The sequence below is a fragment of the Manihot esculenta genome, chromosome 9 (assembly GCF_001659605.2).
Source record: "Manihot esculenta cultivar AM560-2 chromosome 9, M.esculenta_v8, whole genome shotgun sequence".
NCBI lineage: Eukaryota > Viridiplantae > Streptophyta > Magnoliopsida > Malpighiales > Euphorbiaceae > Manihot > Manihot esculenta.
The window spans coordinates 27,694,972-27,711,653 of record NC_035169.2 but is presented as its reverse complement, the minus strand read 5'-3'; the positions used below and the strand labels follow the sequence as shown (position 1 = coordinate 27,711,653).

At 42.8% G+C, this 16,682-nt stretch overlaps 1 protein-coding gene across 1 annotated transcript in view; it reads left to right on the top strand.

The window, feature by feature from the left end:
* LOC110623279 (exopolygalacturonase) overlaps positions 1-15,791 on the top strand; it is a 92,327-nt gene extending 76,536 nt beyond the window's left edge. Inside the window, exon 5 of the mRNA XM_021768200.2 lies at positions 15,626-15,791. Coding sequence (XP_021623892.2) covers positions 15,626-15,791 — 166 coding nt within the window. The remainder of the gene's footprint in view (positions 1-15,625) is intronic.
* The last annotated feature ends 891 nt before the right edge of the window (positions 15,792-16,682 follow it).

Sequence of the window (16,682 nt, the reverse complement as noted above, 5' to 3'; positions counted from 1 at the left end):
ATACCCAAGTATATGTTCAAAGGGGTCCAAAACTATCTAATAACCCCAACAAACCAAACAAACATAACACATAAACATGTATACATGCATAAATCATCAAAACCATCATTTAAAACTTAAGCATGCATCTCCTTCCTTAAATCCCATAAAACCTTCAGAAAACCTAAAAACAAGAGTACGATCTTCATTTACCTCGTGTAAATAAGAAGATAAACAATCTGAACAAAGGAAAACGGATCAACTTCTCTTCAAACTCTCAAACCCTCAAAACTAAGTTTTTTTTTTTGCTTCAAAACCTTCAAAACCTTTAGTAACTAACAAACTCCTGCATGAGCTGCTCAAACTCTGCAGATAAATCATGGGAGACGTGGCCAAGCTTCTGGCAACAATTTGGACATAACACCTGTCCAAAATGCTGACTAAGGATTGCACAAAAGCTGGCTAGCCAACTCAGCTTCGGCTGCCGAATCGCATGCAAAACCATGCAACATTCGGGGGCCGAATCTGAACTTCGGAAGCCGAACATTGGGCACTTTCGGCGGCCTAACTTAACCTTCGGCGGCCGAACTTGGCAAAAGTCTCCCTGACTATTTTCTCTTTGAAACTTAACGCAATGCAACTTAAAACCTTAAATCACATCATAATACTTTAGAAAAACATAAATCCTACCCTTCTATAGAATTCCAACACCCTGGATTCCACCAGATAACAGGAATTTCGGTGCCGGATTCTAGCCGGGTATTACATTCTTCCCTCCTTAAGAACATTCGTCCTCGGATGTTCCTAAAAACAAATAATAACACAACAAAAAAAGGAAACTAACCTCAAAACAGATATGGATACTGCTGAAGTATAGATTCTCGCGTCTCCCAAGTACACTCTTCTAAATTATGGTGGTTTCATAAAACTTTCACCATCGGAATCTCCTTGTTCCTTAGCTGTCTGATCTGCGTGTCTAGAATCCGTACTGGCTGCTCTGTATAAGTGAGATCCTCTAGAATCTCCACATCAGGCTCATTAACAACCTGACCCGGATCTGACACAAATTTCCATAGCATAGAAACATGAAATACCGAGTGAATCCTCTCCATAGAAGCTGGTAAATCTAGCTTATATGATACATTTCCGATCCTCTGCAAAATCTCAAAGGGTCCAATGTATCGTGGAGCTAACTTACCCTTCTTTCCAAAACGAACCACTCCTTTCATCGGAGACACTTTCAGCAATACCCAATCCCCCTCCTGAAACTCTAACAGTTTCCTGCGAATATCTGCATAACTTTTCTGTCTACTCTGAGCTGTTCTGATTCTCTCCCTGATTACTGGCACTGTTCTACTGGTAATTTCTACTAACTCCGGCCCTGCAAGAGCTTTCTCTCCAACTTCTTCCCAGCAAACAGGTGATCTGCACTTCCTCCCATATAATGCCTCATAAGGAGCCATCCCAATGCTAGCATGATGACTGTTATTGTAGGCAAACTCCACTAAGGGTAGATGCTGCCTCCAAGAACCGCCAAAGTCTAACACACACATTCTGAGCATATCCTATATGGTCTGGATGGTCCTCTCTGACTGCCCATCAGTCTGTGGGTGGAAAGCAGTACTAAAATCTAATCTCGTGCCCATAGCACTCTGCAGACTTCGCCAAAATCTGGAGGTGAATTGAGGTCCTCTGTCTGAAACTATAGCCACAGGGACTCCATGTAATCTCACTATCTCGTCCAGATAAACCTGTGCTAACTTATCCACAGAATAGTTACTCCTAACTGGAATAAAATGAGCAGATTTCGTGAGTCTGTCCACAATTACCCATATAGAGTCTATCCTGTTGGATGCTGCCGGTAAGCCCACTACAAAATCCATAGCTATGTTTTCCCATTTCCATTCTGGAATCGGCAGTGGGTTAAGCATTCCAGCCGGCTTCTGATGTTCTAACTTCACTCTCTGACAAGTCTCACAGGCTGTTACAAACTGTGCCACGTCCTTCTTCATGGCTGGCCACTAATACACCCTCTTCAAGTCGCGATACATCTTGGTGGCTCCTGGGTGAACACTATACCTTGCATTATGAGCTTCCCTCATAATTTCTTCCTTCAGACTGCTATTATCTGGTACACAAAGTCGACTCCCAAAACGAAGGATCCCTTTGCTGTCAAATCTGAACTCTGCACTGTTGCCTGACTGAACAGTCCTGGCAATTTTCATCAACTCAGGGTCCTCGTGCTGTTTCTGAGCTATCTACTCCAGAAACACTGGTGTCACTCTCATCTGCGCTATCAATGCACCCGTACCAGACAATTCTAACTGTAACCCTTCCTCAATGAGCTTGTAAAGCTCCATCACTACTGGTCTTCGCTCTGCTGCTATATGAGATAAACTGCCTAGTGATTTCCGGCTTAGGGCGTCTGCCACAACATTCGCCTTACCCGGATGATACTAGATCTTACAATCATAATCACTAAGCAACTCCACCCACCGTCTCTGTCTCAAATTCAGTTCTCTCTGGCTTAAGATGTACTGTAAACTCTTGTGATCAGTGAAGATCTCGCATTTCACCCCATAGAGGTAATGCCGCCACATCTTAAGTGCAAAGATAACTGCTGCCATCTCTAGGTCATGGGTGGGGTAATTCAACTCGTGCTTCTTCAACTGTCTAGAAGCATAAGCAATCACCCTATCATTCTGCATCAAAACACAACCCAATCCCACTCGAGACGCATCACAGAATACTGTGAAATCCTCATCACTAACAGGCAGAGCTAGCACTGGTGCTGTAGTCAATCTCCTCTTGAGCTCCTCAAAGCTCTCTTCACACTGGTATGACCAGATAAACTTCTGGTTCTTCTGAGTCAGTTTGGTCATAGGAGCAGCTATCTTCGAGAAGTCCTGAACGAACCTCCTGTAGTAGCCTGCCAGTCCCAGAAAGCTTTTAATCTCAGTCACTGTTGTGGGTCTGGGCCAGTTAGCTACAGCCTCAATCTTCTTGGGATCTACCTCAATTCCATCTGCTGATACCACGTGTCCCAAGAAGGAAATGCTCCTCAACCAAAACTCACACTTAGAGAACTTGGCATATAAACCATGCTCTCTCAGTGTCTGCAGAACTATCCTCAGATGATGGGCATGCTCCTCTACATTTCTGGAATACACTAAGATGTCATCAATAAAAACAATCACAAAGTGATCCAGAAACTCGCTGAAAACTCTATTCATGAGATCCATGAATGCTGCAGGGGCATTAGTCAACCCGAACGGCATCACTAAGAACTCATAATGCCCATATCTGGTCCTGAAGGTTGTCTTAGGCACATCTGCCTCCCTGACTCTCAACTGGTGATATTCGGATCTTAGATCTATTTTAGAAAAACAACCTGCTCCAGCTAGCTGGTCGAAAAGATCATCAATCCTAGGCAGAGGATATCTATTCTTGGTAGTGACCTTGTTTAACTGCCTGTAGTCAATGCAAAGTCTGAGGGATCCATCCTTCTTTTTGACAAAAAGTACTGGAGCACCCCAAGGTGAGGTACTAGGATGGATGAAACCCTTATCGACCAAGTCCTGCAACTGTTCTTTTAATTCTTTTAATTCAGCTGGTGCCATCCTGTAGGGAGGAATAGAAATAGGTCTGGTATCAGGCAACAATTCAATTTCAAACTCTATCTCCCTACCAGGTGGTAGTCCTGATAAGTCGTCTGGGAACACATATGGAAACTCACAAACTACTGGTATCAAAGCTGGTTCCCTAACCTGACTGTCTAGCTCTCTCATATGAGCTAGAAACCCCTGACAACCCCTCCTAAGCAAACGACGAGCAAGGGTTGAAATCAGACCTCTGGGTGTACCTCTCCTATCTCCTCTGAAGATACACTCTGACCCATCCTAGTCTCTGAGACTAACTACCTTGTCTCTGCAGTCCAAGGTAGCACCATATGTAGATAACCAATCCATCCCTAGAATGACATCAAAATCCGTCAAGTCTAGAACCACAAGGTCAGCTGGAAGGTATCTACCCTCTATGAACACTGGACTGAAACGACAGACTGACACTGCCACTGATGGGTCGCATTTGGGTCCACTGACCCAGAGAGGATACTCTAACTCAGAACTGATCAAACCCAACCTCTCTATGGTTCTCGAAGCAATAAAGGAATGAGAAGCACCGGGGTCCATCAAAGCATACACATCTGAACACCCAATGATAAGATTACCTGACACCACTGTGTTCGATGTATTAGCCTCCTCCTGAGTCACAGTGAAAATCCGTACTGGAGCTACAGGATTTCCACCTCGGGAACCTGCTGCTGAAGTAGAGGCTGCCCCTCTCCCTCTACGTCTGCCACTACTCTGAGGCATAGCTGAAGCCGCTGGCCGCCCTACTGGCTATGCTACACTGCCTGAACTCATCTGCTGGGAAGGTGCCACAAAAGTCACCTGTGGACACTCTCGAGCAATATGCCCTTCCTGTCCGCATCTAAAACAAGCTGTAGATCCCAACTGACAAGTTCCTCTGTGTGGTCTCCCACATCTCCTACACGCTGAAATAGTTGTGCCAGAGCTTGAGCCACTACCCATTCCCAAACCGGACTTAACTTTACTCCAGAACCTATTCTTTGTTCCTTTCGCTCTATCCCATCTCTTACTGCCTGTAGAACCTGAACTGGGGGCCTTAGAACCCGAAGCCTGCGCCTTTGACTGTTTCTGAATATTGGCACTAGCTTCCATCTTCCTGGCTGCATCTATAATAGAGTGAAAACTCTCCTTTTCTGCTGGAAGGATCAAGGAAGAATACCTGGGATGAAGCCTCATAGTATATCTCCTTGCCTTCTTTTGATCAGTATCATAGGCTTGACCCACGTACTGTAGCAAATCCAGGAACTTATCCGTGAACTCATCAACACTCATCTCATCTGTTTGTCTTAACTGTTCAAATTCTATTATCTTCATCTCCCTGGAGCTATCAGGAAAAGCCCATCCTGCAAACTCATTAGCAAACTCTCCCCACGACATACTGTTCATTCTGGGCTCTATATAGTTCTTGAACCATTCCCGAGCCATCTTACACTTCAGTGTAAACCCTGCCATCTCTATGGCTCTACTATCATCTGCACCCAACTCATCAGTAATCATCTTCACAGTTCTCAGGTACTCAAATGGATCATCTCCTGTATTAAACTTAGGAGCATCCAATTTAAGGTACTCAGTCATCTTCACCTTACTTCCAGATGAACTAGGTGGAAATGTTTGGGCAACAGGGGCTACTGGTTCTGTTTGTGGTGGTGGAGGTACTGGTTCATTTATTTCTGGGTGTGCTGCACTTGGATGAATAGGGGAGGGTGGATACATAGGATATGGTGGATATGATGGGTAATAGTGAGGATATGGCATATATGGCATGTATGTAGGATATGGGTCAAATCGAGAGTACTCCGACATACCCTCCATCGGATACTCTGGATCCTGAAATAAGGATGGATAGCCAAAACCTGAGGCCTGAACGCCTCCCTCGGATTCTCCCATACCTTCATCCATAGACGGATCAGTCTCCATGGCCTCCCTCACTTCTTCTGATCCACCTCCTCTCACTATCCCTCTTCTGCTCTCGTCTACAGACCTTCTAGGGTCTATTGACATGCCTTCCCGGCTAGATCTTTATGACCTTGCCCTCGGCAATACAGGAGGACGAGCAGCTAATCCCTCACTATCTGATGGGACTCTACTCAATCGAGCTGATCGACGAGTTCCTCGCATCTTAACTCTGAAAAAAACAACACCCACTATAGCATATCAGCACATAAACATATATCTCAAAGATAACACATATGCATAAGCATTACATACATAACATCAAATAGACAGGACTCCTCATCCTATCCTAGTGGACATGATTTCCTATTGTGCTTAACCAACTCTAGTCTCTATGAGCCCGACACTCTCTCTATAGGTCCGATCATATGAACCTAGGGCTCTGATACCAATCTGTAACGACCCCAAAATGGACCGTCACCGGTGCTAGGATTTAGGTCGGCTTAAGGCCGTCAGAACCCGTAGCAAGCCTGTTATACTCTCTGTGTACCTGTAAATCTCATACATGATCATACATTTTCTGTGAAAATAAAAAAACTCTTTTCACTATACCAAGGCTTAACCTGTGCATGCACAATCTCTGTACCCTGTACTCTGTACCCCTGACTAGAGCTGGCTCTAGATGGGTAATTTCATACCTGTTAAGCCTGGTTTTTCACATAAAAACATATACATATACAGATCATGTACATAACAATAGATTTACATTACAAACCACTAAGGCAAGCACAAATCTAACTGAATACACAACTAGTATATCTCTTTAAAATTACATGTCCACTCTAAATTATTACAAATCTCTTGTTTTTCTCTCTTTCTGATACTCTTCTGATCGTCCCCTGTACACTGTATACTGAACCTGCAAGACTGGGATTAAGGGAGTGGGATGAGCTCTATAGCCCAGTGAGTAGAATAATGAAATCAGTCATAAAACATGATCTTATGGAATGCGCCATATCACAAACAAGCCACATCAAGAGTAAACCTGTCACCACATAGCCTCAGTAACTTCCGTGCCAGGGCGTAGAATCGAGCACCTGGTCTTCCTGTCATATATATATATGTATAACATCTCTGTACTTACCATTGCCAGGGCGTAGTCAAAGGCTCCTGGTCTTTACTATACCTGCCAGGGCGTAGTCAAAGGCTCCTGGTCTTAACTCAGAGACTATTGGATCATTCAGCATTTACCCACATCAACAATTAACTATGCAATGCAACATATTCATGAATACTAATGCAATCAACCTATTGCATAATCATGATGCATGAGATATGCTAAATCATTCAATTAAAAGAATTAAGTTTAGTTCCACTCACCTTTGGCTCTGGACTGACTCTGCAAGTTTAGTAAACTCTGGAGCAGTACTCACTGCTACTCTCTCTGGTTCCTCTGGTCTGTATAAGCACATAAAGACTCAAGTGAGGGACCAAACTACCTTAAGAATAACTCTATTAAACTCCCCAAGAATCCCCTTAATCTCACTCTAAAACTCATGCAAAACAAGTAAAAGAAAAGCTGGACAGAACACTTTCGGCGGCAGGTTCGGCGGCCGAATGTCCTCTCCAGAGACGAAACTCAAGCACCTTCGGCGGCCGAAACTCTATCTTCGGCGGCCGAATCCTTTCGGGGGCAAGTTTCGGGGGCCAAAACACACTCCAGAGACGAAAGTCTCTAACCTTCGGCGGAACCTTCGGCGGCCGAATCCCCCAAACAGAGACGAACATTCAAAATCTCAGGGGCAAGCTGTGGCAGCCAAAGCCACCATGCAAGAGGTTCGGCGGCCGAATGAACCTTCGGCTGCCGAACCTGAGTTCTTCCAGAACTCAGCCCGACGGCAAAACAAGCTCCTCCTTCCCTTCAATCTCTCCAAACATGCATACTTCAACTACTCAACACACATATACCCAAGTATATGTTCAAAGGGGTCCAAAACTATCTAATAACCCCAACAAACCAAACAAACATAACACATAAACATGTATACATGCATAAATCATCAAAACCATCATTTAAAACCTAAGCATGCATCTCCTTCCATAAATCCCATAAAACCTTCAGAAAACATAAAAACAAGAGTACGATCTTCATTTACCTCGTGTAAATAAGAAGATAAACAATCTGAACAAAGGAAAAAGGATCAACTTCTCTTCAAACTCTCAAACCCTCAAAACTAAGTTTTTTTTTTGCTTCAAAACCTTCAAAACCTTTGGTAACTAACAAACTCCTGCATGAGCTGCTCAAACTCTGCAGATAAATCATGGGAGACGTGGCCAAGCTTCTGGAAACAATTTGGACATAACACCTGTCCAAAATGCTGACGAAGGATTGCACAAAAGCTGGCTAGCCAACTCAGCTTCGGCTGCCGAATCGCATGCAAAACCATGCAACATTCGGGGGCCGAATCTGAACTTCGGAAGCCGAACATTGGGCACTTTCGGTGGCCGAACTTAACCTTCGGCGGCCGAACTTGGCAAAAGTCTCCATGACTATTTTCTCTTTGAAACTTAACGCAATGCAACTTAAAACCTTAAATCACATCATAATACTTTAGAAAAACATAAATCCTACCCTTCTATAGAATTCCAACACCCCGGATTCCACCAGACAACAGGAATTCCGGTGCCGGATTCTAGCCGGGTATTACAGAGCATATCCTCTATTGTCTGGATGGTCCTCTCTGATTGTCTGTCCGTCTGTGGATGGAAGGCAGTACTGAAATCCAACCTGGTACCCATAGCATTCTGTAGACTCCGCCAAAACCTGAAGGTGAACTGGGGCCCTCTATCAGACACTATCGAAACAGGAACCCCATGCAATCTTACCACTTCATCCACATACACCTGCGCTAACTTATCCACATAGTAGTTGCTCCTGACAGGGATGAAGTGAGCAGATTTGGTGAGTCTGTCCACAATCACCCATATGGAGTCTAATCTGTTGGATGCTGCCGGTAACCCCACCACGAAGTCCATAGCTATATTCTCCCATTTTCACTCTGGAATAGGTAGTGGGTTAAGCATTCCAACCGGCTTCTGATGTTCCAGCTTCACCCTCTGACACACTTCGCAGGCTGACACAAACTGTGCCACTTCCCTCTTCATAGCTGGCCACCAATAGACTCTTTTCAAATCCTGGTACATTTTGGTGGCTCCAGGGTGAACACTGTATCTGGCATTATGAGCTTCTCTCATAATGTCTCCCTTTAAACTGATGTCATCTGGTACACACAATCGGCTCCCATAGCGGAGGATCCCCTTGTTGTCAAATCTGAACTCACTATCTTTGCTCGACTGAACAGCCCTGGCAATCTTCACTAACTCTGGGTCCTCATGCTGTTTCTGAGCCACTTGCTCTAGAAACACGGGTGCCACTCTCATCTGGGCAACTAAAGCACCTGTACTAGACAACTCCAACTGTAGACCTTCATCAATGAGCTTGTAAAACTCTTTCACCACCGGTCTCCTCTCAGCCGTGGTGTGGGATAAACTGCCTAGTGATTTCCAGCTTAGGGCATCTGCCACAACATTCGCCTTACCCGGATGGTACTAAATCTTGCAATCATAATCACTCAGCAGCTCTACCCATCTTCTCTGTCTCAAGTTCAAATCTCTTTGACTCAGGATGTACTGCAGGCTTTTATGATCTGTGAAGATCTCACATTTAACACTGTAAAGGTAATGCCTCCACATCTTGAGTGCAAAGATAACGGATGCCATCTCCAAGTCATGTGTAGGGTAATTCAACTCATGCTTCTTCAGCTGCCTAGAAGCATAAGCAATCACCCTTTCATTCTGCATTAACACACAACCCAATCCCACTCGGGATGCATCACAGAACACTGTGAAATCCTCATTGCTAGCTGGCAAAGCCAACTCTGGTGCTGACGTTAACCTCTTCTTAAGCTCTTCAAAACTCTCTTCGCACTAGTCGGTCCACACAACTTCTGATTCTTCCTGGTTAATCTGGTCAGAGGAGCTGCAATCTTGGAGAAGTCCTGGACGAATCTCCTGTAGTAACCTGCCAAACCCAAGAAACTCCTGATCTTTGTTACTGAAGTGGGTCTAGGCCAGTTAGCCACAGCTTCTACCTTCTTGGGGTCCACCTCTATTCCATTTTCTGACACAACATGCCCCAAGAATGAAATGCTCCTTAGCCAGAACTCACATTTGGAGAACTTGGCATACAAGCTATGTTCCCTCAAGGTCTGCAGAACCAACCTCAAATGATGGGCATGCTCCTCTGCATTCCTGGAATACACTAGGATGTCATCTATGAAGACAATAACAAAGTGATCCAGGTACTGGCTAAACACTCTGTTCATGAGATCCATGAATGCTGCAGGGGCATTGGTTAACCCGAACGGCATCACAAAGAACTCAAAATGCCCATATCTGGTCCGGAAAGCCGTCTTTGGCACATCCTCTTCCCTGATCCTCAGCTGATGATACCCGGACCTCAGATCTATTTTGGAGAAACAACCCGCTCCTGCTAGCTGGTCGAATAGATCATCGATCCTTGGCAAATGGTACCTATTCTTGGTAGTGACTTTGTTCAACTGCCTGTAGTCGATACAAAGTCTAAGGGATCCATCCTTCTTTCTCACAAACAAAACTGGAGCACCCCAAGGTGAGGTACTCGGTCGGATGAAACCCTTGTCTACCAGCTCTTGCAACTGCTCCTTCAACTCTTTCAATTCTGCTGGTGCCATCCTGTAGGGAGGGATAGAGATCGGTCGGGTTCCAGGCACCAGTTCTATCTCGAACTCTATCTCCCTAGCAGGTGATAAACCTGGCAGCTCGTCTGGGAAGACATCTAAAAACTCTCTGACCACTGGCACTGAGGTGGGCTCTCTAACCTAACTGTTAAGCTCTCTCACATGAGCCAAATACCCCTGACATCCCCTCCTAAGCAACCTACGAGCCTGAAGAGCTGATATTAGACCTCTAGGTGTACCCCTCCTGTCTCCCCTGAAGACAACCTCTGACCCATCTTGACCTCTGAACCTGACTACCTTGTCCCTACAGTCCAAGGTAGCACCATGGGTAGATAACCAGTCCATCCCTAGAATGACGTCAAAATCTGTCAAATCTAGAACCACCAGGTCGGCGAACAAGCATCTTCCCTCAATAAACACTGGACTACACTGGCAGACTGACTCTGTCACTGATGGATCACACTTGGGTCCACTGACCTAGAGAGGACACTCTAACCCAGAGATCATCAACCCCAACCTCTCAACGGCTCTCGGAGCAATAAAAGAATGAGATGCACCAGGGTCCATCAAGGCATACACATATGAACAACTAATGACTAAGTTACCTGCCACCACGGTGTTAGATGCATTTGCCTCCTGCTGTGTCATTGTGAAGATCCGTGCTGGAGCTGATGGACCTTCACCTCTGAAACCCGCTGAAGAAGAGGCTGCCCCTCTCCCTCTACCTCTGCCACTGGCCTGAGTCGCGGCTGGAGCTACTGGCTGAGCTACACTGCCAGAAGCTGTCTGCTGGGACTGAGCCATAGGTACTGTTCTAGGACACTCTTGAGCCATGTGTCCCTCTTGCCCGCATCTGAAGCAGGCTGCTGTCCCAGCCCGGCAGACTCCCTTGTGTGGATTACCACACCTTGCACATACTGCATTATCCGCACTAGAGCTTGAGCCACCTCCTAATCCCAGACCTGACTTGATCTTGCTCCAGAACTTGTTCTTCTTAGACTTTATAGGGCCTCTGTCCCACTTTTTACTACCTGAAGCTGCTGCACTCAGTGAAGAAGAGCCTGGGGTCTTAGAACCAGGAGACTGTGCCACTGACTGTTTGACCTTCCCCTCGATGATTGCACTAGCCTCCATTCTCCGGGCCATATCCACTATGGCATGGAAACTCTCCCTCTCTGCTGACTGGATCAAGGAGGAATACCTGGAATGAAGCCTCATGATATATCTCCTTGACTTTTTCTAATCTGTATCAAAATTCTGCCCAGCAAACGGCAACAGCTCCAAGAATCTGTCTGTGTACTCATCTACACTCATCTCCTCTGTCTGTCTTAACTGCTCGAACTCCACCATCTTCATCTCCCTAGAGCTTTCAGGGAAAGCCCATCCTGCAAACTCATTTGCAAACTCTTCCCAGGTCATGCTGTCCACCCTCGGGTTCACATAATTTTTAAACCACTCACGGGCCTTTTTGCATTTGAGTGTGAACCCAGCCATCTGAATGGCTCTGCTGTCATCAGCTCCTATCTCATCTGTAATCGTTCTGACCCTCTCAAGGTACACAAACGGGTCATCACCGGTTTCATACTGGGGAGCACCCAGCTTCATGTAGTTGGTCATCTTGACCTTGCTCCCACCAGATGAGCTAGGCTTAGGTATTTGGGTTTCTAGAATTGTGGGTTCTGCTGATGGGGGTGGAGGTGCAACATTCTCTGAGGTAGGGTTTGCTGGATTTGGATAGTAAGGTGGGGGTGGATACATTAGGTACTGTGTATATGGTGGGTAGTAAGGTGGGTATGGCATGTGTGTGGGATATGGGGTAAAGCTAGGGTAATTCGATGTACCTCCCATCGAATACCTGGGATTTTGTGAGAAAGGTGGGTAGTGGGGTGGTTGGACAAACCCTGAGGCCTGAGTGCCTCCCTGAGACTCTCCCATACCCTCTTCTGACATGCTAACTCCAAGACTGCCATCCCTCCTCTGCTCCACATCCATATCATCCCCCATATCCTCTGACATTCCTCCCTGAACTGTTCCCCTCACTGATCTGCTTCTACCCAGATCCAAAGACCTTCTAGGGTCTCTTACTGCTCTTTCTCTGCTGTACCTACTTGACATTGCCCTAGGCAATGCAGGAGGACGGGCATCAGTGCCCTCGTCCTGAGGTGGTACTCCAGTCAATCGCGCAGATCGACGAGTTCCTCTCATCCTGTTTTCTAAAAAACAACACATAACAAACAAACATTAGCATCATATGGTTCATGTGGGAACACATGAACCCGCATCACATACAAACATATCATTAATGCACATGCATATCATCATGGCATTTCACATCATCATACAAGACAGGACTCCACATCCTATCCTAGTGGACATGATCTTTCCTATTGTGCTTGACCTTCTATGACATCTATGAGCCCGACACACTATAGGTCCAACCATATGAACCTAGGGCTCTGATACCACTGTGTAATGACCCGGGAACCGGACCACTACCGGCGCTAGAATCCAGATCGACTTAAGGTCGCCGGGACCCGTAGCCAGCCAAACATAAATCCTGTGAACCTTTCAAATCCCATACATGATCATACATATCCATAAACATGAAACCTTTTTCTTTTCTTTTACCAAGCTCAACCTATGCTGCACAGGTTGAGCTTGGTAAAAGAAAAGAAAAAGGTTTCATGTTTATGGATATGTATGATCATGTATGGGATTTGAAAGGTTCACAGGATTTATGTTTGGCTTGCTACGGGTCCCGGCGACCTTAAGTCGATCTGGATTCTAGCGCCGGTAGCGGTCCGGTTCCCGGGTCGTTACACAGTCCAACAAGGCCTATAAGACATAAGTGGCCTCTAGCAAGGCATTATAACTACCCAACTAATAAGAGGATCAATAGTCCGATAAAGCCTATTAAATAGAACATGTATTAATCCCTTTGTCAGATGATATCTAGTTTGAACATAAGTCATGGTCAATGTCAAACTTATAATGAACTTATGATTTCTCGATCTCTAAGTAGACTGATAAATTCAAATGATATTGATCACACTATCAATTCATTTGAGCACGGCCATGCATTTCTCAATCTCACTTATCGAGGGGTCCAGAAGATATCTCTCTCAAAGAGAGGGACAAATCCTATCTTGATTGTTCATTATCCTCTACAAAATTTCTATCATGCTCAATCATAACCTTTATGATTGTCCGATTAAAGACAACGTTTGGTTATGTCAAAACATAACAGTCCTTATGTTGGAAACTATGATAATCTCAAGTCAAAGGATTAAGACATAACTACTTTGAGATTCACTTATGACAATGACCCATGTAGTGATCTCAATGCGGGTCCATCAAATACTTTGTTCTCTAACAAGTATTTATGATTATTGAATTATATCAACATATACATAATCATCTCATGATTATCAATCAATAATCATACCAGTTATATTTTATTATTATCAACATAATAATAAGTAACAAGGGATGATAATCATTATTATGTAACATGCAAACAAATAATAATGATAAAGTAGTTATGTCCATGGACAATACAAATAATAATGACCCATGTAGTGATCTCACCTTTTTATTGCATTTATTCCATGGACAATACATTATTATTTATTTGCATGTTACATAATAATGATTATCATCCCTGATTACTTATTATTATGTTGATAATAATAAAATATAACTGGTATGATTATTGATTGATAATCATGAGATGATTATGTATATGTTGATATAATTCAATAATCATAATTACTTGTTAGAGAACAAAGTATTGGATGGACCCGCATTGAGATCACTACATGGGTCATTGTCATAAGTGAATCTCAAAGTAGTTATGTCTTAATCCTTTGACTTGAGATTGTCATAGTTTCCAACATAAGGACTGTTATGTTTTGACATAACCAAACATTGTCTTTAATCGGACAATCATAAAGGTTATGATTGAGCATAATAGAAATTATGTAGAGGAAAGTGAACAATCAAGATAGGATTTGTCCCTCTCTTTGAGAGAGATATCTTCTGGGCCCCTCGATAAGTGAGACTGAGAAATGCATGGCCGTGCTCAAATGAATTGATAGTGTGATCAATATCATTTGAATTTATCAGTCTACTTAGAGATCGAGAAATCATAAGTTTGAACATTGTAAGTTTGACATTGACCATGACTTATGTTCAACCTAGATATCGTGTGACAAAGAGATTAATTCATGTTTTATTTATTAGGCTTTATTGGACTGTTGATCCTCATATTAGTTGGGTAGTCATAATGTCTTGCTAGAGGTCACTTATGACTTATGGGCCTTGTGGGACTAGGCCTATTGCCAATTAATGTGAGCCTATTGGGTCACACACAAAAGAACGTTGTTGATGTGCTATGTCATATTAATGGATTAAAAGCCCAAAGCCCATTAATATAATTAATAATAATAAAGTGTTATTATTATTAATCATTAATATAATTAATAATAATAAAGTGTTATTATTATTAATATTTAATAATAATAAGTGTTATTATTATTAATATTAATTATTAATATAATTAATAATAATAAAGAGTTATTATTATTAATCATTTATTATTATGAGATAATAATATTTAAAAGATCTGCAATCTATCTGTGACTGTTACAGATAAACGATTCTATCACATAAAATATTTGAGTATCTGCGAGATTGTGATAGTTGGTTATGAACACAACTCCTTTTAGGAAAAGGAGTTGTGGGAAAAACACAACTCCTTTTAGGAAAAGAATTTGTGGAAAAACAAAAGACTGAAACATATAAATACCCCTTCTACGAATTGTGGAAGGTACGTGATTTTGAGAAAACTCAGTCTAAAAGATTGCAGATTGTGGAGCACATAATCTATCCATCTTTGAGAGAGCTAGCACTCTAGAAGGATAGAAGACGTTGGTGTGGATACCATAAAGGGAGTTCATTTGAAAAGGCAGCACTATCAGTCCAACATTGTATCTTCTCAACGAGATTAGTAGGTTAGTCTCAAATCTTTCTCGTGAATTAAACGAAACACTCGGATTCTGGGAAAGGAAATCAACAGAGATTTTATATTTCCGCTGTGCAACTGGGTTGCAATAATCTCGGGATTTCCCAACAGTGGTATCAGAGCCTACCTGTGTTTTTCGTTTAAATTAATTATGCCATGATTGATACTATATATGCGATATATGTTTATTAGAATGGCATGATAATTATGGATGAATGATTGGATCATTTAGATAATTTTAATTTTTGATAAAAAAAAGGAATTTGAGATTTGGAATCTATAACTGGATTCACGATGAACAGTCATCGTGAACCCAGAAAGTGGGGCATTAAAGGTGACCCGAATTTGCTTGATAGCCTACCAAGGCTGGGCGCGAATGAGCCGGTGGTCTTTGCTGGCTTGCCATTCCTTGTCAGGGAATCACATGGTCACAGAGTGCTGGCTCAACGAATGTTGGAATTGCTGTAATTACAATTTTGCCCTTGAAAATTTTAAATTAAAAAAATAAATAAGAAAATAAATTTTAAAATTATTTTCTTTTAGTCTTTAAATTAGATTTAAATGACTATATTTTATTATTTTCTCATATGTTAGTATGAGATACTATGCATTATTGTCTATATATATATATGTATGCATAGGACAGTCATCCCTTTCAGGTAAGTCATGCGCAGAAAGAGAAACCAGAAACCAATCCAGCCATAGATCCAATGCGACCAGCCCATGCTCACAAGGAACAAATGGTATTCCAAGCACCTAAACCAAAGGACCATGCGGATCAATGCTTGCCCAAACCTCCAGATAAGGTAGAATTTGTTTTGCCTGAATTCAGTACCAAATTGCAACTACACATGGAGAAACATGAATTGGAATTCAAAGTGCTACCCAATCATCTAAAAAATGCAAACATAATGGCTAAAGGCACACCTCACCTGAAAGAGGAGAGGCTAATTATGTTGCCTCATGAGTACATGAAAAGAATAGGATGGGCTATGACCAAATCAAAAGGAGTGCTACACTTTTTACTCAATGCAGTTGGGATACTTTTCCCTTCCCCAATTACTTGAGCCTTAATTAAGTGGATCACACCATGCACACCACACTAGGGGAGTACTCAGTTTCTTTTGCATTTTAATATTTTCTATACATTGAGGACAATGCATGATTTAGGTGTGGGGGTGCATACTTCAGAATTTTACCTTTAAGTTTATTTTTGCTTTAACTTTTTAGTTTACTTGCTTTAGATGAAATTTTTCATTTTTGTTATTTTTTCTTTCAATAACACATACATGTAACCACAGTTTTTCTTTTTGTTTTGATTTGCTTTACTCAATTTCATAGACTACGTTGGATGAGCTT